General features: G+C 44.6%; 2 protein-coding genes across 4 annotated transcripts in view; one reads left to right on the top strand and one right to left on the bottom strand.

Annotated features, from left to right (window-relative positions):
* Window positions 1-553: 553 nt before the first annotated feature.
* On the bottom strand, window positions 554-3,446 carry fut7 (fucosyltransferase 7). The gene is made up of 2 exons (XM_060053959.1): window positions 2,968-3,446; window positions 554-2,245 (listed from the first exon to the last, which is right to left on the bottom strand). Exon 2 carries the CDS (start codon window positions 2,182-2,184, stop codon window positions 1,027-1,029), a length of 1,158 nt encoding a protein of 385 aa, XP_059909942.1. The 5' UTR covers window positions 2,185-2,245; window positions 2,968-3,446; the 3' UTR covers window positions 554-1,026.
* Window positions 3,447-4,486: 1,040 nt separating this feature from the next.
* Window positions 4,487-24,044, top strand: part of abca2 (ATP-binding cassette, sub-family A (ABC1), member 2) — a 61,226-nt gene continuing 41,668 nt past the window's right edge. For 2 of the 3 annotated variants that reach the window (XM_060053924.1, XM_060053923.1), the window contains exons 1-3: window positions 4,491-4,957; window positions 18,085-18,178; window positions 22,389-22,500. In XM_060053924.1, coding sequence (XP_059909907.1) covers window positions 4,892-4,957; window positions 18,085-18,178; window positions 22,389-22,500 — 272 coding nt within the window. In that variant the 5' untranslated portion in view covers window positions 4,491-4,891. Of the gene's footprint in view, window positions 4,958-18,084; window positions 18,179-22,388; window positions 22,501-24,044 lie in introns of all 3 variants that reach the window. The other variant, XM_060053925.1, reaches the window with a different exon arrangement.

Below are 24,044 nucleotides of genomic sequence, written 5' to 3'. Positions count from 1 at the left end.
TTTTCCCGTCTGGGAACAATAAAATAGGACTTTATCTTATCTTAGTATTTGGCCTAGCAGGTAGCCTAGTACCCAGTTATGTTTTATTATTTATATTTTATTTCAACACCCTATTTTCCATTTTAATGGTTGGGGATTCATAGACCGTATAGGGCTAGTACATTGCTACGTGACTCGTCACATCACATCCGGACGTATAGGAATGTTATTGCTAGTAATTGTGATGTGTTCAGTAATTAGTAATTCAGTAATTGGTTTAGCAATTAAAAAAACTAACGATTTTTTGATTAATTACTAAACCAATTACAATTACAATTACAATTGTGATTGGTTTAGTAATTAATGACAGTTAGGGAATCCCACGATAATGGCCTATGTAGGCCTATTTGTAACTTGCAAGAATAATTCGCCTGCTACCTTTATCTCGGGTATGTACTGGATTTTCCTCATATGGTGAGAATATAGAAAGTCATTAGAAAACCAACCCTTCCCAAAAAAAGTTTTTGTCTTAGGCCTGAATGGAAAAAGAATAATGATTCATACAAACTCTGAAAACAGTCATTCAAGTAACTTTATTGTTTCGCTGCAAAGATTGCCCAGTAACAAAATATGTGCATAATTTCCTGCTCGTAATAGAAATATAAAAACAAGAAGCCGTTAAAATAATCCTAAAAAAAATGTTCTGTTTTGCCTTTTGGAAAGGGAGAGAAGAAAGCTTTATCAAGCAATCAAGTGTGAACGCATTGTGACCACAATTCGAATGCGTTCAGGGACTGATGCCGAGCAGTCAGTTTTTTGTTGTGTTTCGCAACTCTTCATCTCTTCATCTCCTTTCATCGCGTAACTCACTTAAACGCCGAGAGCCAGCGCGTCGTTATTAATAGAAAAACCTCAAGCGCGACCTGAAAGGGTGCTAATCTTATTACGTTCCCGCTGCAACACAAAGCCCCGGCGCTTCCACTGCTCGCATCTTCGACTCATAACTGGCATGTGGGTTGAATGAGTCGGGCTCCAACCACCGTGTTCTCAGGAACCAGTCGAGCGCGGCACGTGCCTCCCTAACGGCCCACCCAGCCAGGCGTCCAGGTCGTGGTACACCTTGTGCCGGGGCAGTCCCGGGTAGCGCACGCAGATCTGACACAGCCGCTCGCGCCAGTCGCCGCACGTCTTCACCTCCTGCGTCCGCCGCCAGCCGAAGTACTTCCCGTACGCCTCGCCGTCGGACGCCACGCGCCGCAGGTGGTCGGCCAGCGCCTCCACGCTGCCAAAGTCCTCCACGTGGATGAATGAGCCGCGCGGCGCCAGAGCCTCGTAGGTGGCCCTGCTGGGGCCCAGCACCACGGGCACGGCCCCGGCCCCCAGTCCGTTCCGCCACAGCTTCTCGCTGATGTAGTCGGTGGCGTTGGAGTTCTCCAGCGCCAGGTAGAAGTAGCAGCGGGCGATGGTGGGCAGCAGCCGGTCCGCCGCCAGGGGCTTCTGCGCCCACAGGCCGTACACCTCCACGGGGACGCGCCGGCTCAGACGCCGGAAGACCTCCGCCCTGGCCTGGGTGGGCTTGTACCGGCTGACCACCCAGCTGGCCAGGCAGGAGCGGTTCCGGACGGGGGCGGCCGAGGCGGCGTCGTCGTCGTCGTCGCCCGGGCGACCCCCCGCCGACCGGGGCACGGTCCGGCCGTAGGGGATGGGGACGTCGGCGTCGCGCCGGTAGCTCACGGTGAGGTTGAAGAGGCCGTTGAACGGCCTGAGGTCTCCGCTGTTGACCGGAGGCTCCAGCGACATCCAGGCCCACCGCTGGGAGGGCGGGCGGGGGAGGTGTAGGGGCAGGGAGTGGGGGGAGGAGGGGGGCGCCCAGCGGAGCTCGTGATGGTGGAAGACCACCACGTCGGCGGCGGTGAAGGCGGAGCGGTCGTCGCTGAGGAAGCAGCCGGTGATGTTGTACATCTGGCGGCAGGGGTCGCCCTCCAGGGAGTAGGAGCGTCCGAAGGGCCAGGTCCAGAGCAGAATGCTGAGGTTCAGGGGTCTCGGGGGTGGGGGTGGGGGTGGGGGTGGGGGCGGCAATGGGGGCGCGGGGGGCGCGGGCTGCAGGCAGGGGGAGCTGTGGAAGAGGAGGCCCAGGTGGAGCAGGTAGGTGGAGATGCTGAGCAGGCAGAAGAGGGTCAGCAGCTTGGAGACGGAGGTGTGCATTTGGAAGGTGTTGGAGGGCTGCTGGGCCAGAGCTACAGGGGAGAGGTGAGGAGTTTAAAGCCTGCAGGGAAATTCAGGCTGGGTTAGAGAGGATATAAGACGTCTCCCACCACTGCAGCAAAAGAGGATGTGAAAATATGTCGTTTTTTCTTTATGTTGCGCTCATAGTTGAAGGGTTACAGAAACAAAGGATATTGCAATTGCTGTGCAGCTAAAGATGAATCAGCACTTATTTACAATAAGCTAAAATAACAGTTCAAGTTGAGGTTAAGTTGAATTGGAAATGCTTTTCTTCTTCGATTAGTTCTAGCTTGCAAACTGCATTTGCAGGCAATGATGCATGAGCAAAAGATGAAAAGAGACTGAGATGGGGGATTAATATAATCCAAAATATAATTAAGCAAGCTACACAATGAATATAAATATAATGGAACCATTTTCTATTCAATACAGATGTTACTTCTTAACACAGTCATGCAATATAAATTGGTCATCCCTGTCTTGTTTTATAGCTATAATAATGCCTTTAGATTTAGAATGTACAAACTATAAATGTACAGGTATCAGCCAATATTTTAAAATGTCTTGAAATTGTTATCATTATTAATATCATTATTATTAGTTGCAATCAGGCAGATGTAAAAATGTATGCTTGACAAGAATAAGACTCACAGAAACTATATGCCATGCAAACTAGAAGATCCATCAATTTTCTCAGAAAATATTAGAGGTTCCTCTTCATCCCTTGTTACAAGTTCGGGTAATAAAAACCTCCAATCTTACCTCTGTCCACAGGTGTTGGTGTGGCTAGATCCACTGCGTTTGGTTCTGAGAGCCTGTTTGGAGGAGGTTCCCATCTCTCTCTCTCTCTCTCTCTCTCTCTCTCTCTCTCTCTCTCTCTCTCTCTCTCTCTCTCTCTCTCTCTCTCTCTCTCTCTCTCTCTCTCTCTCTCTCTCTCTCTCTCTCTCTCTCTCTCTCTCTCTCTCTCTCTCTCTCTCCACACACTTTGAGACATCAAATTTGCCCCACGCTGCCCCACCCTTTTCGCCCATATGACCTGCTGGTTTCTTACACACACACACACACACACACACACACACACACACACACACACACACACACACACACACACACACACACACACACACACACACACACACACACACACACACACGCACACACACAAACTCACACAGACTGTCACACTTCTACCTGTAGGTGTGGCAGAGTAACATGTTGGTTGAGGGAGGAGGCTTCTGACTGTTTTCAGTGTGAACGTTTTATAAACCAATTTTTTTTTTTAAACCACAAGATGGTCTTCCTTCCTGTTGAGATGGCAGAGGAAGGAGACCCGGCCCTGCCCAAGATATGCCTACCAAAAACAACCACCCACGTCAACGGTTTGCTGTAAATCTCTTGCTTTTGCTTGATTTGTTGACGCAGAGCTCCTTGTAATGCTTGGATAGCTGCTGCGCATCAAGAGGTTTCCAAGAAATGCTTGCGTTTCTATTAGTGAAATGTGCTCATCTAACCAGCAATTTCCGGTTTCTTTTTTTAGATTACAAAAACAAAAACAGAACAAACAAGTGTAAACAATATATTGCATAGAATTGTATATAGCCTTTATATTTTTGAACATTCAATATTATGTTATTATTAGTACAAATCATAATTATGTTACTAACAACAATTATAGAAACATATTTGCAGTCCAAACTGTAAGTGTGTAGTTTGAGTTTGTTAAGTTTGTTTTTAATTGTGACCGTTCAAATTTCAGCAGGCAGAACAGTATACCCAAAGTCCACTAGATGGAAGCAGTAGTTTACTCTCACTACACTTCATGTTGCATGTGCTTATGCAGTTCACTTTGGAATACATAGGCTAGTGAGTTCATCGGTTTTGCAGTAAATTGGCCGTTGTAGGTCGTCATAGAGTCATAGGCCTGGACTGCGGTTTATCAAAGTAGGCTACATGATTGTATTTAATAGATTATCAGATAAATGGCCATGTGTCATCTATCCCATTTATCTTCTCCACGGTCAAATACAATTTCTGTTGTCAACCATTTACAAAAAATGAAAATACATCCACACAGGAAGACAGAAATATTGGGGATTAATTATGGGTTATCTTTATTTATTTATATATTTTTGTGCCTAAAAAATGCATTTAAAAGCATTTAGGGATTTAATTTTAAGGTACATTTATCATCCCAAAAAAACTATCTAACACTGTATTATACTTTATTAAACCAAAGGCCAGCTTGCAGAACCAATAAGTGGGTCTCCTCCCACATTTCAAGCCCGACATTCTCCTCCGTGTGCTCGAGTCCCACCGCGTTCTGCGTGGACCTGAACAGCTCCTGAGGATTACGCCTCGGTTCATCTCCGAGCAGGATGACAGAGCACACACACCGTGCGGACAGCTGGCGGCAGGGCTTGGCATTAAACCGGCGACGCTACCGCGAGTCAGTCGCAAAAAACACTCGTCATCCCATCCCCCGAGTCCAGAATCCGGCAGAACCACAACAATAAAAAAAACTGAGACCTACGAGACGGTCGACACGAGTGGGCGGGAGCTGCGATTTTATAACCTGACGTGACGCCGAGATGCCACCGGAGAGGATTTCTTACGTTTTATTTCAACTCGGGCGCAGGCCGTCGGTATCGTATCCATAAATAGGACGCTGAGACACCGAGTCACGAACATGGGGTTCCTCCACCAGCTCCATCTCCTCCTCTGGAAGAACATCTCCTTGAAACGGAGAGGTCCGGTAGGTGAAGAACCCCATGCATGTCCCGTGTGAAATGAGGGTTAGGATAGGGGGATAGGTGTGTGTGTGTGTGTGTGTGTGTGTGTGTGTGTGTGTGTGTGTGTGTGTGTGTGTGTGTGTGTGTGTGTGTGTGTGTGTGTGTGTGTGTGTGTGTGTGTGTGTGTGTGTGTGTGTGTGTGTGTGTGTGTGTGTGTGTGTGTGTGTGTGTGTGTGTTGTTTGGGGATGACTGCTCCCATGGTCGGGACAACACACCAGCTGGCGGACGGGCGTGTTTTTTTTGTTTTTTTTAAAGGTCCGTGTAACATTTGGGACTGCTGCATTGCCTACAGGTTGCAGTGCGTTATTTCACCAGATGCACATACTTAACAAAGCACATGCTGTGCTGTTTGATTGAGATGACAGAGCTCAAATAACGTCCACAAATGGGGATTTTATAAGATGTTGGCGCGGGGACGCGGCTTTGTGCGCGCACCTCGTCAAACAGGTTGCTGTTGTGTGTGTGATCATCACGAGCAACTTCTGCAGCCTAACCATCCCTTGTTAAGGTCATCTTCATCTATCTATCTTGAACCAAGATGAGCTCATAAATTGGCAAGCTGTGGTGGTCGCACAAATTCGTTGTGGGCTGTGCCCACAAGTGTCGGAGCTGGTTCATGGTGATATGATATCCATTGTTGGAGCTGTCAATATAAAGAACACGATCACGACTTGAAAGGATTTCTGGAAGTCCAAAAGTTATAGGTCTTCTCTCAGTCCTTGGTAAACGGAGATCGGAGTGGCTTATGATTTACAATATCTTCAAAATGACCTGAAGGGCCAACAGGTGTATGATTCATATATTTTCTTAGTGTCATGTTTTGTCTTACTAACATACCTTCATTGACAGCAGGGCGGCTGTGAGTGTATGATCTAGTCCCCAATGCAGAGAAACCAGAACAATACTTATTGTAGCTTACCATAATATGCATAAATGTCATATTTTATCCAATTCCATAGCATCCCAGTGAGTACTTCTGTCAATACATCACAACTCAGTTTTAACACCACATTATCTATGCTCATTGTTGATAATTATGGTATCAGCAATTGGATGGTATGGGAAATACATTTGCATATTTGTGGTGGGAGAAGTTGTCATTTGCTAATCTCAAAAGCAAAACCGAGAAAACGGTACGGAAGTACTGAACTCTGTTGAGAATGTTCTTTCAGTTAAGCAAATCTTATTTGGAATGCAGTGTAGTATCTCAATGTTTTCCCTTTGCTATTATAGGCCTATGCACTCAAGTCAAAACAGTTCTCTTGTACTTTTCATGCCAGAAGCTTGGGTCACAACCAGCTTAATGAACAGTTGCATGTGGTGCATGTGGTTTCTCACCCAACATAGAGATACAGGGAGGTAGAGACGCAGGGAGGTAGAGACGCAGGGAGGTAGAGACGCAGGGAGGTAGAGACGCAGGGAGGTAGAGACGCAGGGAGGTAGAGACGCAGGGAGGTAGAGACTCAGGGAGTTGGAAACCCAACGAGGTAGAGGCCCAATGACGTCCAACACACACACACACACACACACACACACACACACACACACACACACACACACACACACACACACACACACACACACACACACACACACACACACACACACACACACACACACACACACACGCGCTCTTCATAAACATAAACCCAAGAACAAACAGTCTGTTATATTGGCTTAGCTTGTGTGCATCACGTTATACCATAACCCGGCTAGTAGAAATCTAGATTTAATGCTAATTAATAACTGTTATATGTATTTTAAGATTCAATGTGTGTGTGTGTGTGTGTGTGTGTGTGTGTGTGTGTGTGTGTGTGTGTGTGTGTGTGTGTGTGTGTGTGTGTGTGTGTGTGTGTGTGTGTGTGTGTGTGTGTGTGTGTGTGTGTGTGTGTGTGTGTGTGTGTGCGCGTGTGCGTGTGCGACTACCAAGGGTAGTTTTAACCTGTGTTCTTCTTTCTTTAAGGTCCACTATAAGTGCTAGGATGGCTGGTAGAAATAGCAACAGTCTGTATTCAGGTCCATCTCTGTTGGGGGGGGGGGGGGTAAACTGCTGAGTCAGTCATGGTCTGTGCCAGCCTCAGCACCTACCAGCCCCCACCTCCGATGAAGATGATCAGATGAAGACTTTTGAGTGAATATCTGATCTTGCTTATCTGATTAATTTATTGTTATTATTATTATTATATGCATCCCTGAGCGAGATGTATAAGCCATATCGGCTTCTGAAATCACAGTGCGTCGCTTTGGATAAGAGCAGTAAATATAAATGGTAAATTCCCACTTTGCAAATAGCATTACTCTTATTCAAAGCGCTTTATTTGGTTTTGTTGGGTTCTATGCAGGCTTGTTGTTTAGTCAGAGAGTCATTTGAATCTCTGTGGGCTGATCATTAATTTAACAGGTACGCCTTTGTTTCATACTTCCTGGAAGGAGGAGACAGTTATGGAAAGAGGGAGGGAGGGAGGGAGGGAGGGAGGGAGGGAGGGAGTGAAAGGAGAAAGGATTCTGTTTTGCATGTGTGGTTCAACTCCAACGCTGTTCCTGGCATAAATATCAAACTGTTGAGTATCTGTTGAAGATTATCTAATCAACATCATGATGTCACTCAGTAGCCTCGTTTGGCTCCGTCCTCTGTCCACTCCCCACTCTCTACCGCCCTCACCTGATGCCTGCTCTATTTTAACAGGCACATTTGGCTGGTCACAGGAATTATTTGGCTGGTCATATTGTGTCCCAGGTGTCTTATTCCCCATCAATGGCAAACGGTTCACTGCTTTCACCTGAACAGAACAGCAAGCAGCTGTTGAGTGCATGAGTGCAAACAAGTAACCTAGATGCATGAAATAGTAAGGATGTAGGCCGAAAAGACAAAAATGAAAAAAAAAATCAATAAAGGTATTCAATCTACACAGTGCTGGCGGATATGTCACTGTTTATATGGGTCGGGAGATGCTATTTATGCCCTCATGCTTTAGTTGTAACATTTATTTTTAGATATTGTATTCTTGTGGGGTTTCCTTTGTTTGTTTTTCTTGGTGCTTTTTTGCACCAATAGTGCAGTATAAATAACATTGGATAGATTTATTGATTGGTAACTAAACAGTCCCATCACTTCTCTTTTTATAGGTTCCCATCCCAACCCGCACAAGGCAGTGTTAGCCTACATATCCTGCCGTGTTTGGCTGCTAGCACCTGAAGAAAGTGAGCAGTCCCATTGTCACAACACACTAGCCCCGCAAAGGCTACAGAGCAGAGTGGCAGCAGAACAGCTGCTCGTCTAACCCAGTTAGCTGTTACCTTCAGCCAGGCCTTGCCATTGGCTTACACTGGTAAAAAAAAAAAAAACACTGCCTGGTATCTATGACGACGAGGGCTAGAAGAGGAGAGAGTTGAAGAGAAAGAGTGGGTGAGGGAGAACTGACAGGGTGGGGAGGGCGATGGGACAAGGGTGGGCAGGGAGGCCAAATGAGGAAAAGGCAGAATTAACTGGAGGGCCAAGAGGCATATATCCTATATGTTTTATCAGGGAGAGAAATGTGATGAATAAAAGATTTTCAGGAAGATTTGACAGAAGTAGAGAGGGAGCCAGGAATTGAAAGGGGTGAAGGGACTCGGTAGAATAGAAATGAGTAAGTAGCAGGGTTAAATGAAATGCAATAAATGCATCATGGAAATTTGCAAGGTAGAGGGTTGCAAAGGAATGGCTAGCTGAGAGGAGTAGCGGTCAGCGTACTTCAAAAGAAGTCCCTCTTACTTCGGCTGGCCGGGACTGCAGAAGTCTGTTGCAGAAAAACTTGTTTTATAGTCAATGCGTTTTCGTATGGTCACTGAACTTTCCATTAGTTAAGATCACTGGGGTCTCCATGGAGTAGGGGAAATAAGATTAAAATAAATCCTGCCTGACTAAGCACACACAGAATGTTCGCATTGCCATAATCTGTGGAGATTTCGGGAAGTAACAGAAGCTTGGTGGAGCAGGAAGTGGGGTAAAAAAAGGTTTGGCGAGGTATGCATTGTTTGTTCTCTCCACAATCACGTCACCGCCCCTTTTATGTATTCTGAGCGCTCAGTCGGACAAAGGAGAGGTGACGGGGACAGCGAGTATAGTCCGAGAAGGGTGACCCAGCACACACCAGGAGAGAGACAAAGACATGCATCTTGAGCAGAAGTTTAACTGACGGCTGAATGAATTATAAATGTCACCTGCGATATCTAATAGAGTAGCCTGGCCAGTAGCGAGCTCTAAGTACTAAGACAGCGTGTTCGACAGCAGACCCGGCAGGGCATTTTGTATACGGATGTGGTGGAAACCCGAGCCATTAGACGTTCAGTGGTGTCGAGGACAGTGCTGCGCTTTACTAACCTTGAGATAACAGACGGCTAATTCACAATGTTGTGCAGGTTTAGGCTGACCCTGTTAGCAAAGAAGCTAATCACTGCTACAACATGAAGCAGACTCTGAACTAATCTATATGTTCATACCCAACAAAATGTATAGCATCCGTTGCAGCCTAAATTAATCCTGAACATTTCTATAATTCGATATGTTTGAAATACTGTTTTTGGGGAAATAAATGTCAATATCAGAAAGGATGGTTTATGATGAGTTATTAATAATTTAAGGTGCTAAGGTGCTAATAATTCTGAACAGGAGTCTAAACAAGATTACTAGTTCGAACCCCGGCTCCCCCTAGCTAGAGTGTTGAGGTGTCCCTGCTACACCTAACCCTAACCGCCCCTGATGAGATAGATGTCACCTTGAATGGTTGACTCCGCCCTCGGTGTGTGAATGCTTTAGGTAAAAGCAAAATGTAAGTAATTATCAGGATTCTTTTCCTCCACAACTACAGTTTATTTGCCAACAGTTGATTCGCATAAACAACGTTCTGTTCTGTCCGGTCAAGTTCATCAATGGGAGAGATCGACGAACCGGTAGTAGAACCTTAACACTAACTTTATATCCATACGTTAAACCAAGCAAAAGATACATTCAATCAATAATCAATATTCTAAGCAGCTGGTCTATGCCTTTCAATCCGTCCTGCATATGACTTGAGAAGTAACCTATTCATCATCCATGCTAGATTTTGAGGAAGACAAAATTTTTTCCTTTTTAAACACCTGTATTTACATTTGAAGTAATCCTTTTCCAAAATAACTTGAATGCATCATTTGGGATTCGGCCACAACATTTTAAACAATGTATTCATGATCATCAGTTATATCAAGAACTGGTTTGAAAGTTACAAATCATAATATTTCAGGTTAGCCTTGCATGAACAATGAACTACACCATAACTTTAAACTGGCTTAAAAGCCTTTTTTAGTAGTAATTATGACTTATGCACCTACACTTACATTACCTTACTGTGTGTAAACTGTTGAGTATTATACGCTCTCCTGAACACTTGTGCGTGAGTTCACGGCCCTAAACAAGTACATTTTATTTCAAGCAAAAATAACAACATTTCAGGATTTACAATATTTAGCGATCCATATCAGACAAACAATTTCACCAACGAAAAGTTGAACCAATACCATTTTCAGACGCCCTCACGAGAGAGAAAGGCTTTCTGAAACGTCCAGAGGGGGGATGGGAAGGACAGTTATTAAATCTAGATTTCTACTAGCCGGGTTAAGAGCTATGGTATAACGTGATGCCTACATGCTGACTTGCAACATTTGGCATGAGGTAAATCATTTAAAATGAGCAACAAGCAAATAAAAGGTTAATTAATAACCCTGATGTGAGATGTAGCACGATTTGTTGACCAATTCAGTTATCCCAGCAGGTTGGAGCAGTTTGCTGTGTGTTCTTCTGATTAAATAATGATTGACAATGAAGTTCTGCAGGACCGTCCTCTCTGCCTTAGGGTCTGGCTAGAGCGGACCCGAAGGCACTGTCTGCTGACCGCAAAACGGTCATTAATCATAATGAGCTCCTCATTATCCTCTACATCCTCATCTCCTCTCTCATGGGTAGTAATCAGCCCTATTCCACCCTGTCTCGTCTTCTTCCTTTCCTCCTTATTTCTCCTTTTATCTTCTTCTTTTCATATATTCTACTTTAAAACATTCTGATGAATCCACCCTGATAACAAAAAGCACATTATTAGTGTGTGTGTGTGTGTGTGTGTGTGTGTGTGTGTGTGTGTGTGTGTGTGTGTGTGTGTGTGTGTGTGTGTGTGTGTGTGTGTGTGTGTGTGTGTGTGTGTGTGTGTGTGTGTGTGTGTGTGTTGAAGGACAAACAATATGCGATCCTTAATTTTGAGAGAGAGAGAGAGATAGAGGGAGAGAGAGAGAGTGAGATAGAGGGAGAGAGAGAGAGGTCCCTGCTCTCCCTCATCCATCACTACCAGTGGCTCCTTTGACATGTCCATCTGCCCCAATAAAAACAATCGAAAGTGTGTGTGTGTGTGTGATATGCCGGTAATGCGTGGCCACACACACATTTCAGAGTAGTTAATAGAAAAGTTGACGCTGTTATAAATATCCATCTGTGCAAGGACAGTCGTCCTCGACAATAATGGTTGCCTGGCAACAAGCGCTAACAAAGCTTTCCCACTTCGGTCGAGCGTGCAACAGTGATGGTGAAATATTCTGGGGGTTTTGTGTTCCGTGCATATAAGCGGCGCGGAGGCCAGAAGCCGTAAGCGGTAGCATCAATCTGGACTCTGTGGGTCCGTTACAATGGAGTAGGTACCCCGAGCTGCGCCTCAGATACTGTAGAGTGGGTACTATACAGCAGGCCGTCGGCAAAGATTATGTTATACCCCTGTATTCCTCTCCAACTGCTTTTCGAATGAGTAATATTAAAAGGCTTTCTTCCAAATAATAGGAATGTTTATTCAATTTACCTTATTAGTGATTACATGTCATTTAGTAGACTTACAGTGAATTCTCACAAGATCCATGTCTTTAAGGGGCATGTAGAGATTAGGGACTGTTGCTCGGAGATGCCTACTGGTAGACTGTTGATAGGCTTTCAAACTCACAACCTTTCGGCTTGGAGTCGAACACCTGTTTCTTTGTTGGTGTTTTACTGTTCTCTCTCTATCTCCTCTTGCATACCTTTTATCCCTCTTTCAGTCTATCTCGGCCATTCTCCCCCTTTCTCTCTCTAACTCCTGTCTCCATCTCAGACTTTCTTTTCGTAGCTTCCTCTGTAACCCCCTCTCTCCCTCTCCCTCTCTCTGCCACTCTCACCTTTTCATTACAAAGAGAGGGAAGTGACTGTACTCGGGGAGGTCAAGAAACTAAACTATTTAGCGATGGAGAGTGAAGGAGATAGGCGGTGAGCACCTAAACCTGTCACATCATTTATATATTAAGGTGTTGCCCTAGATACAAGCGACAAAGTGGAACAGACTGCATTTTAGAGTGGTCATTGGGAGTTAAAAATAAAATAAAAAATAGAAAATGTACAAAGTCATGTTTTTCATGCACACTGTCGAAACCCAATTAGTGGTTACGAACAGTTATGGAAGACTAGCTGCCAAGCTTAGACTTTCTTTGACTCACAATGTGTGTCCGTCTGTCTGTCTGTCTGTCTGTCTGTCTGTCTGTCTGTCTGTCTGTCTGTCTGTCTGTCTGTCTGTCTGTCTGTCTGTCTGTCTGTCTGTCTGTCTGTCTGTCTGTCTGTCTGTCTGTCTGTCTGTCTGTCTGTCTGTTAACGCACACGTGCGCCATTCCCGAATTGCCACGTCAACGTAGGTAGACAGCCGATGATGTCACCAATCTACCACAGGGTCAACAACAATAACAACAACACCTTGTTTCTGTGTGTTTGTGTGTATCCAAAAATACACAATGGCCCGTTTCCCACTGCCTCATGCTGGCTTCCATTGACAGGAAATGCTTACAGTCCAAAAAAAGCACGCTCATTAATTAAGTTATTTACAGTCTGACCCTTAAAATAGCATCTGTTCTCCTTTAGCACCCACATAGACATCCCCCCCCCCACCCCCACCCCCACACCCAGGTTTGTGTAGCACACATCTAGCCTACATTTACATACTGCAGCAGAAGCCTAATCTTGAGGCATGCAGGCTTGGATACTTCAAGGCCCAGGTTGTTCTATTCATAGCCGCTCCTTTTCGCTGATGCGGGTATTAGCGGAAATCTGTCGGCTGTAAAATTAGGGCTCTGCCATAATACGAAAATATCAGTCTTAGCGATTCAGCTGGAAATTTTGAAAAGCAAGTGGTTCGGCCGTTCAACCGTTGATTCTGAAAACAAACATGACACGCATTAGATGCATTATGGGTTGGCTTGCATAATTTCGTAGCAAAGATAAGATGTGTGTTGTTGAGTCATCCAAATTTTGGAATTTAGTGATGTGATTGCACTAGGATGGTGGTAACAGTAGCACGACAAAAGCACTCGCAGGCTATTAGCACTAGCATTGTGATAGCTCTAGCATGTTGGCATAACTAGAATCGTTTTTTAGCTATTGTGTGGAGGTAGTTTGAGCATGGTGTTAGCATTAGCACAACTGCAGTTGATGTCCCAGATTCAAAGTGTACTGCACACACACGCCACACACACCAGCTAACCATAACGCGCTATGCGGCATGATGTCGACTCCGCATTAGGTACCAGGGGTGTGTGTGTGTGTGTGTGTGTGTGTGTGTGTGTGTGTGTGTGTGTGTGTGTGTGTGTGTGTGTGTGTGTGTGTGTGTGTGTGTGTGTGTGTGTGTGTGTGTGTGTGTGTGTGTGTGTGTGTGTGTGTGTGTCTCTTTAATGACTCCTCCGGCAAGGTTTTATACACACACACACACACACACACACACACACACACACACACACACACACACACACACCCCTTTGTAAGCAAATGCATGTTTACAACATAATACAGGTAAGTATTCATATCTGGCCTATGTGTTATGTGGTTAGTTATTAATGTGTCATTTACACATGTTATCATTGAATTGTTAGATTTACTCTCTTGCACTCTTTCCCTCTCAGTCCATGCACAGGTGATCTTTTCCTGAATCCTTTCTCTGGAGATGTTGTTAATAATTAAACTGCTAATGAGCAGCAAGTCAATCATCAATAATATATCAGCTTCACAGGTCGCTAGCTACAGGTCCTTTTTATTTAGCTTATGCCAAAGGAGCCTTTTTAATTAAAAAAAATGTCACAACAATACCGGAAAAATAAATTAAAAAAAATGCAAAAAATTCTAACCGCAATTATTTCCATTTACACGGCATTGGCAAGATAAAAGCAAAACTAACAATATTATCAATAAAAGGGAATTCAAGTATTCATTTCTCAAAAGATATCAACATATCCATTTAATACCAGCAGTTTGCACTTTTCATGTGTTATTCTCTTATTTTACGATTTATCTTTGTGGCTATCTTAAATCTGTATATTGTATCTATATATTTGACTTATCCGAAACAACCTGTTAGCACACCTGTTGCTAAGGCCCAAGCAATCTGTCCCCATGGCAACGTCCTATACTACCAGGAAGCAGGGATTTTTGTGTCTCGGTGTGAATGTGGTTTAAAGGCTTCGAAACGCCATCATTGTATTATAATCCAATTTGTTTTGCCAACGTCCAGTTCAGAAAACAACAGGAAATTCATGTTGCGTTGTCATTTTCTTTCTCTCCAAGTTTAGAAGCTATTCATGGTAATGATGATCATTATATTAATATAAATCAAAACAATGCTACATGATATATATATATATATATATATTTATAATACTAGTATTTATGCTACAGCCTCTAGCAGAGAGCTTGGTATTCCAGGTATACTGTGGGCGCCTGAGGACTGACGAACAAGTCACCGTATCTCTCCCATCTTCACAGAGTAACTGCATTGTGTGTGGATACGTCCCTGGTCCGACTTCACTCCAGAGCACCCTGCCCCACATGTGGTTGCCAAGCAGCCTTATCGAGCTGTCCAAATAAAATGTAATCCACTGCTGAAGCTAAACAATGCCCATCCGTGTGTTTGTCATCTTCGCAAAAGAATAGGTGTGCCAGCGTAGTTAATGATTATCCCATGCAGTGGCGTGATGATTATCAGTAAACCATAGCTCCACCACAGGTGTGTAAATGTAATGCCGGCGAAACGTTGGGGAGGGAGCAGAGAGGGAGGCTCGGGGGGGTACTTTGTTTGGTTGTTTGATTATTTTCAAAATCATTCCTTCTTCCGCTCTTTTCTGCTCTCTCTCTCTTTACAACTCTCACATCGTACCTCCAGCAGCAGCTTTGAGCACACAGTCCAGCGATGTGTCGGCTGTGCCGCTTTAATGATGACCAAGTGCTGACAGCACAGGCTAGCATCTGGTGAACGGGGTGGGTTTATGTAATACCAGCACCGCTAGCCCACTAAACCACGCTCCCTTAAAACGTCTGTTGGCTTGAGTCTTTGCCAGGTAATTCTCTCTGTACGGCTAAATTCAACAACATTTTGTAAAACACACCCCCGCTGTTTCCGCCCGCCTGTATTTTTCTTTTTAGTTTTCTTATTTATTCAACCTTTTATATATCCAGGTAGAACACCGAATCAAAATTGAATTTCGTTGAACCACAATGCCCGTAGGCCTAATGAAGTGTCCTCAAGGATTCATAACCACGGTGGATGGCTGTGGAAATCGTATTCCTTGATTAAAATTCACTTCAACACAGGAAGTTCATGAGAGCTGGGAATAAACCACCTCCTATGATCATAATATCCAGTCATCTGAGAAACAGGTTGACACTGGTGATTAGTACACGTTGATAGACATTTACAATGATTTCAGATTCCGATTACTTTGTTTATCCTGGGGGAAATTCAGTCCGTTTCCATTGTTCAGCTCAAGATAATAGACAGGAGAATACATTGAAGTAAACAAATAGATAAGCACAGTCCTGTATGGCAATGAAACAATAACACAAATACTGTTGTTGTTCAGTGTGTTTTATGCATCATCATTGGAGGTTTACAAGTAAATAAAAAGCGTTGAATTCAATTTTGACATATGATGCTTGTTGGTACACATTAATTCCTTATGCATGTCCTGAGTGACATGCTGTAGGTCTATTTGACGAATGTGTTTTGGTGTGGGTGAGGGGTGTTGTGGTGTTTGGAGGAGTGAGCGTAGCGCGGTAAACAAGCAGCCATTGGTCTCGGATGTCGCAGAAATGAGTCATGATTGATGAATAATCATAAACTGACATTTTCTGACATTGTCGTGTCTTTAGGAAGTTTCTTGCTTTTTAAATTATTGTGATGTGTCAAATAGTGTGTGTGTGTGTGTGTGTGTGTGTGTGTGTGTGTGTGTGTGTGTGTGTGTGTGTGTGTGTGTGTGTGTGTGTGTGTGTGTGTGTGTGTGTGTGTGTGTGTGTGTGTGTGTGTCTCATGCAAGCACCATTCATGGGATGGATGGTCTCAAATGCTCCATTTGTCTGCTAAAATGTGTGTGTATGATTGTGTGCGAGTGTTGTTGTCAATTGGTACAACATAAAGTCATGGTTTCTGTATGGTGCTTCTGTCATCGTAGACAGGAGGAGGTGGGCGGGGTGGGGGGGGGGGTCTTTGTGTATTGTCAGTTTGAGAAAGGGTCCGTTTGTCTGTCAGGCCTCATGCCCTTGGGTAAGGGGGGATGGTGTGGGGGCAGAGACTCAGTTTACAGCACTCTTTGTGTACTATCCTTCTGTCTCTTCCATCTCTATATGCCTCACTCTCGTCTCCCTGTCCATGTGTATCTCTTTCTCTCTCATGTCTCTCTTCGCCATTGGTCTGTCCCTCTTTTCTCTGTTTAGATGTATCTACTCTATTATTCTCACTTATTCTTTTGGAATAAAGTTTTATAAAAGTTCCTTAAAGAGCCTGATGCTGATGAGTCCATTGTGAGGGATAATTAGTTTTTCATGCTGAAATGTTCTCTTTTAAAGAAAAATTGGTCCATGATATTTAGCCACTAGTGACTTGCTTTGTTTAAGTGCTAATTAAACTGTCAATAAAACGAAAGTCCATGAGGTTTTACACTTTTCACACTCTTCTCGTTTATTATCTTTTCTTTGCCGTTACTCTCCTCTTATCTCTCCTCTCTTCTATCCTCTTCTGTTCTCTCTTAGTAATTTGCTGACCATCCATTTTATTGATTGGCTAATTGAGTACTTACTGAGAGTATGTTTCATGGATTGTGTGCGCGCGCATGTGTTGTGTGTTAAGCTCATTTGATTATTTTACTTGCAAATTTGAACCGCAAAAAGGATCCGAGTGTGAGCGAATGAAGCGTGATGCGGGGTCGTTGGTGGTTGGTCGCCTAATGCTTGAATTCATGAGAGCTCTTGATATCGATCCACTTTGGATGGCGACCGATGGTTGAACCTGTGAACACAAGATTAGCATTTATTTATTCACTTTTCTTGGCAAGCAAAGCGTGAGGAAGATACTGCATGTTTAGCACAATGGACCGGTTTAACTGATCAATACATTGAACAGATCAATACTTGGGACTCCTATGTTCTGTTGAACAGGCAGGGGTCTTGTACTGTGTTTACTATACCTTACTGTCTATACTGTATACTGTCTTTGTATATACACTTATATATCATGTTGCTTTTTTCCATGCATCATACTGTTTACCATGTACCGTATATAAAGTACTTTATTTGCAAGTCAAATCAGTACTAGCTTCATTGTCCACCATTAAGATCACACGAAGTTGTAGTCGTTTATCCAAAGCGATGTAGAGCTTAACACATTTCAGGTACATTATCATTACATCAACATACAGGAGAAGTGTATCTTGATCAAGAAGGCCTACAGGCAGACTGTGACAATGGGGGATCGTGGCATGGAACCCAGGCCCCTCCAAGTTGAGCTCCAGTACAGGCTTAGTACTTGGGCAGGTTGACTCAAATGGACAACGCAGACTAACTATGGTCGCATTTTGTTTTTCCCATCTTTCTCACCTGGCAAACCTCCATCCCTCCCTCCCTCCCTTCACCCTGCCTTTCTCGTTTACTTTCACATTTACACCCTCTTTCATCCACCCTTACCTCCCTCCCTCCCTCCCTCCCTCCCTCCCTCCCTCCCTCCCTCCCTCCCTCCCTCCCTCCCTCTCCCACTCCAGTGGGTGCTGGCATTTGAGATCTTCATCCCGTTGGTCCTCTTCTTCATCCTGCTGGGCCTGAGGCAGAAGAAACCCGCCATCCCTGTCAAGGAAGGTAGGTGGTCCTGACCGAAAATAAATAACCACACCCAAAGAATTAAAATGTTCCCCAGCAAAGACCCTCCTCTCAGTGTCTCCACCGGGACAGCCCCTCAGCTCCACCGGAGATGTCAGCGTAGTGTGGAGCTGTCCATTCGCCGGGGAATGGCCTGGATAATGTTCAACTGATGCTTCTCCGAGAGACCGGCTTCGTCCAAACTAAAGCAAGCCTAAATTCTCGATCCCAAAAGCTGCAGCGTCAACCCGCGGCATATTCTCATCAACGATTGATTTTCTGACTTTGTGAAATCAAATGTAATTAAATCAAACACACAGATTTGTGGCTTTGCGAATCCACAGGCGTCACTTTTTTCATTTGTGGTTATTATTTTTTTTGTTTGCTTTTCATTGTGGTCTGGGCTAAGGTGTGTCCTTATGCCGCTTTTCCACCGCACATGTAGCTCGACTCGACTCGACTCGACTCGACACGGTAGCAGCACGGGTCGTTTTCCACCGCAAATAGTACCTCCTGGACGTGGGCGGGGTCGGCTGCGCGAAAGGGCCGTGACGTATTTTTGTACTAGACGCAAACAACACCTACGCAACCCACACATGGACAGAACCCACATAACAACAATGGAGGACATCGATAACATTACTAATATTAGCTGGCATGTTGAAGAAGTTGAAGAAGTGGAATATGTTGGCTGCGGCGCTGCTATGGCTGTTACCAGCATGGTTGCCATGTCGCTCTCGTGTCTTCGTCACACTCTCTGGCCAATCAGTGGCCGGCCGTCTGCCGACGTCACCTTTTAGCATCGGCTCAGCTCGCTTGGAACCTAGAGCGAGGCGGTACTAAAAAAAGCAGCCACTTCAGGTACCAGATACCATGTTTTCGCGGTGGAAACGCAAAAAATGCGAGCTGAGTCGAGTCGAGTCGTGTCAAGCTGGTACCATGCAGTGGAAAAGCGGCATTAGTTGCCTTTATTTGTCATGCGTAGTCCTGAGCTGATGTCTCTATTGAACCATTGTATTATTGTTGCTGCCTGCTCCTAATGTTCTTTCATTTTTGCATTGAATTGCATCCAATTTATTTTGAAACATTTCTTCTCTGAATTTGTTCCCTCCCAAACTCTTTGTCTTTCTTCCTGCTGATGTCCTTCTCTGTCTCCACTCTCGGCCTCCTTTGGTCTGTGCATGATGCATGTTTCTCTGTTTCTTGGATACAACAGTGTGTAAGTTTGCCAAATTACTTTCGTTTTTTTGTCCTTTTCTTATGACATCCCTTCTGACTAACAATTAACCAACATGAAATTTTTGGCTTACCTCACTGGGGATGTCTTGATCTAATTTTCAAGATGTGTGTTTGTGTGTGTGTGTGGCTGTGGATGTGGATGTGTTTGTGTGTGTGTGTTCCACTCTCCCAAAGTGTTGAAGGTCGCATACTGGTCATTTGCTTTCACTGGTTGTTTGGCACGGGGAAATCAAAACCTGCTAACGCCTACTCGATCCATGTAGTGTACACGTTCTTAGCTAGAAGGGCCCCGCGGTAATCCTACACAGCACATTGGTTGAGTGGAAGGCACTGGAGACAATCTGGGAGCGGTTGGTTTAGAAAAACGTTAATCCTCCCCTTTTCCCTCATCTTTCATGAGTAACCACAGTGTATAACCCAGCACGCAGCTATGGAACAGCCCAACATAGACAGTTTCTCATTATTAAAATGGCAATCCTTATGATTTGCTTAGATGTTTGTGTTAAAATAACATTCATCCTGAAACCGAATCACAGTAAGATCTGTGCATGGGCGAAACACTAAGCTTCTTAAATTATAACAAAATAAATATATAATTATGTGCGCTCCTAACCTGTGTGTGCATGTATCTCTGGTGTTAATCTTTTTTAAACTAAAGCCCTTTCTGAAGGTTTCTGATCGATCACAACGCCATGCATTCATCATTCCCATATTATGTTTCGCAATACACTCCTATGCTTCTTGATGGAAAAAACACTAGATCCCCTTAGCATATTGGCAAAACAGAGTGGTCACGTGACAGTCATAGTCACATGGGTGTTCTGCTTGAAGGGTGCTCTGGGAAGCGGGTGATAAGGAAATTAGACAGGGACGCAACCTTTAACAAGACAAGCACACTCAACCAAGACAAGCACATTACTTTAGAGACCCTTATTACCCATAAGCCTGTCTGCCTGCCTAGAGCAACGCCCAATGCACCAGACGACACTCAGAGAATACGGAGAATGTATTCGGGCAAAATGAGATGAGGTTACATTCGAGCAAAGTAGTGCAGATATTGGTTGGCTGCCAAGACAGGTATTAAGTTAAAGGTCCAGGATTATGATGCACCGTTCACATGAATTCAGGCCGAAGGTAGATGGCAGACAGACAACCCCTTCTGGGCTACACAGGGGAAAAACAAACAAATGTCCGGCGGAATGGCAGGAGAGCTAAACGAAAAACAAAAGCCGATAAGTTGCTATGGTGATCGTTTACAAAGAATGTACTGTCGCAGATGACAGCAAAAAGTCAAAATATTGTAGCTTTGGAAAGCAATGCTGTCTGTCGCTACTGCTGCCAGGATTTAATGCCAGCCTTACCTAATTTTATCGTCCTGCTATTGTCCAATAAAACGATATCCAGTTTGCCGTCTCCCGTATACCTGAATCCATTTGAAAGCAGTATTAATCTTGGACTGAGGAAAATTGTCAGACTTTTATTTTTATAAGGTAAACATCTAGAGGCATCAATTTGCATCCGGAGCATCATGAATGTTGGTCCAGGGAAGAACCGAGGGCCCGCCCTTTATTAAACACATATTGTTAGGGGCTTCTCGTATTTATGGACAGGGGAGTGCAGTGAGATACTAAAGTCACCAAAGTAAAGATTGCGGAACAGGGGAAATGACGTGGAGCTTAGGGCCGCAGGTTGGAATGTGCTGTCTACATGGTGAGCGCTTCAGTGCCGGTTCCCTTGTCTTATAGGGAACGTAAGAGGATGTGCTAAACTCAGGAAATGATAGACGGGGACAGCTAGAGTCAGCATTTCAATCCCAGATCCGGTTTCAGCATACAATCTATTTAAGGTACAGGATGGCAGTTTGTTTTATCCCAAGTATCCTGTGGAAAATCTGTTTTTTATTGTCCGAGCAGACAGAAAGTATCCACACAGCCGAGCAATAAACGGACAAGTTAGGCTGCAGTTGGTTGTATGTATGGTAGTATGTACATTTATACGTAAATAAATTGATGGAGTACCGATCGGTGGATTGAGTTACCTAGAAGACGGTGAACAAGCTGTTCACCGTCCTCATGCGTTCTTTATAAAACACGTGCTCACATTAAGCACATATGTACAGGCACATCCTTTATCACACCTCCTCCCTAACAGCTGGGGTTCAGTGTCTTTATCTCAACCATTTAGGGAGAAATTACAGAAGGATAAGAGAGAACACTAGATCTCTCCCCATTCTCTGGATGGATAGATCCACTGTCCACATCCCATAACCAAACCACTCTGGGTGGCTGATGGGCTTTTCAAAGAGGCCTGTTTGCCAGGGGAATTGTGGTCGTTAAGCAGCCCAAACCGGCAAACTGTACTGCCCGTTTACCTCCCATTTGTCGACAGCTGACGAAAATATGAGGCCATTTTGTGCAACAGAAAGATGAAAGCAGGTCGTTATTACTGACATCTGGCCATCCGCTCTGACTATTAGCTGATTCACCCGCCCTCTCACTCTCTCTCCCTCTTCCTCTCTCACTCGCTGGCTTCCACTCTCTTTCACTCTCTCTATAGCTCTCTCTCTCTTGATATTGCACTCTTTCTATTTAATGGTTCTTCTCTTCCAACTCCCCCTTGTCATCCATTTCATCCATCCACTGTTGTGTGTGTGTATGTGTGTGTTTGTGACGGAGTTACTAGCATCAATGACTAATGATTCTTGTTTTCTCTGGCGAGCTTCTATATTACATCATATCTCTCCTTTCATCACCTAGAACCTAGCCATTTTACTTCTTATTTCTCTTTCTTGTTGACAACTTCTACTGTCACTGACCATCAAAATGGCCACCGTCCTTTCCAACTCCTCTCAAACCATCTCTGACAACCTTCAACTTCCATGTCGGTTGGATGGGCCTTTTTTTTTCTATCCCCTCTCTTCTTCCTAACCTTTGACCTTCAACCTTTAACCCCGTGCCGCGACCATGGGCAGCCTTCTACAGCGCGGCGCCCCTCACCTCGGCGGGCATCATCCCCATCATGCAGTCTCTGTGTCCCGACGGACAGAGGGACGCCTTCGGCTTCCTCCAGTACAGCAACTCCACGTGAGTTAACCACACGCTGAGTTAGGTAGTGAGTTAGTGTACCTGCATTACAACTACTACACGGCTTAGTTAGGCTGTTGGTGTTCCTCCGGCACAACAGCTCCACGTGAGTTAACCACGTAGGTTGGTTAGGTAGTTAGTTAACTTGTATGTTCATGTAAACAGACTAGTGTTCATTTGTTTGTACCTGACAAGTTTCGACTACTTCCTGCAGTCTTCTTCAAAAGCGTCATCTGTTGCTGCGACGCGTGTTGTGTCAGCTGATGCTAGAGACATATGACGCTTTAAGAAGACTGCAGGAAGTAGTCGAAACATGTCAGGTACAAACAAATGAATACTGGTCTGTTTACATGAACATACAAGTTAATATATCAAGTTAGGCTAAATTAACTTTTTTGAGTTATGAGGTAGTTAGTTAGTTAGTGTACCACTACCTGCATAACAATAACTGAGTTAAAACCACAGGTTGGTTGGTTGGTTAGTTAGTTACAGGGACAGTAAGTGTCCCAGTAGTACAACAACTCTGCTTGATTTAACCCCACGGGTTAGTTTGTAAGTTAGTGTCCCTGAAGTACAACAACTACACGGGGAGTAGTTCGCTGAGAGAGACTGTGTGTGAAAGACAAATTAAGTAAGTGAGAAAGCAAGTGGGCTGAGTAAGTAAGTGACCGCCTGTTGCAGAGTCACCCAGCCGTTGAGGGAGGGAAGTTAGTTACTATCAAACTGACCGCCTGTTGCAGAGTCACCCAGCCATCGAGGGAGGGGAGTTAGTTAATATCAAACTGACCGCCTGTTGCAGAGTCACCCAGCCGTTGAGGGAGGGAAGTTAGTTACTATCAAACTGACCGCCTGTTGCAGAGTCACCCAGCCGTCGAGGGAGGGGAGTTAGTTACTATCAAACTGACCGCCTGTTGCAGAGTCACCCAGCCGTCGAGGGAGGGGAGTTAGTTAATATCAAACTGACCGCCTGTTGCAGAGTCACCCAGCCGTCGAGGAAGGGGAGTTAGTTAATATCAAACTGACCGCCTGTTGCAGAGTCACCCAGCCGTCGAGGGAAGGAAGTTAGTTAATATCAAACTGACCGCCTGTTGCAAAGTCACCCAGCTGTCGAGGGAGGGGAGTTAGTTAATATCAAACTGACAAATTAAGTAAGTGAGAAAGCAAGTGGGCTGAGTAAGTAAGTGACCGCCTGTTGCAGAGTCACCCAGCCGTTGAGGGAGGGAAGTTAGTTACTATCAAACTGACCGCCTGTTGCAGAGTCACCCAGCCGTCGAGGGAGGGGAGTTAGTTAATATCAAACTGACCGCCTGTTGCAGAGTCACCCAGCCGTTGAGGGAGGGAAGTTAGTTACTATCAAACTGACCGCCTGTTGCAGAGTCACCCAGCCGTCGAGGGAAGGAAGTTAGTTAATATCAAACTGACCGCCTGTTGCAAAGTCACCCAGCTGTCGAGGGAGGGGAGTTAGTTAATATCAAACTGACAAATTAAGTAAGTGAGAAAGCAAGTGGGCTGAGTAAGTAAGTGACCGCCTGTTGCAGAGTCAC

The sequence above is a fragment of the Gadus macrocephalus genome, chromosome 6 (assembly GCF_031168955.1).
Source record: "Gadus macrocephalus chromosome 6, ASM3116895v1".
NCBI lineage: Eukaryota > Metazoa > Chordata > Actinopteri > Gadiformes > Gadidae > Gadus > Gadus macrocephalus.
This window is presented reverse-complemented; position numbering and strand designations above follow the sequence as displayed.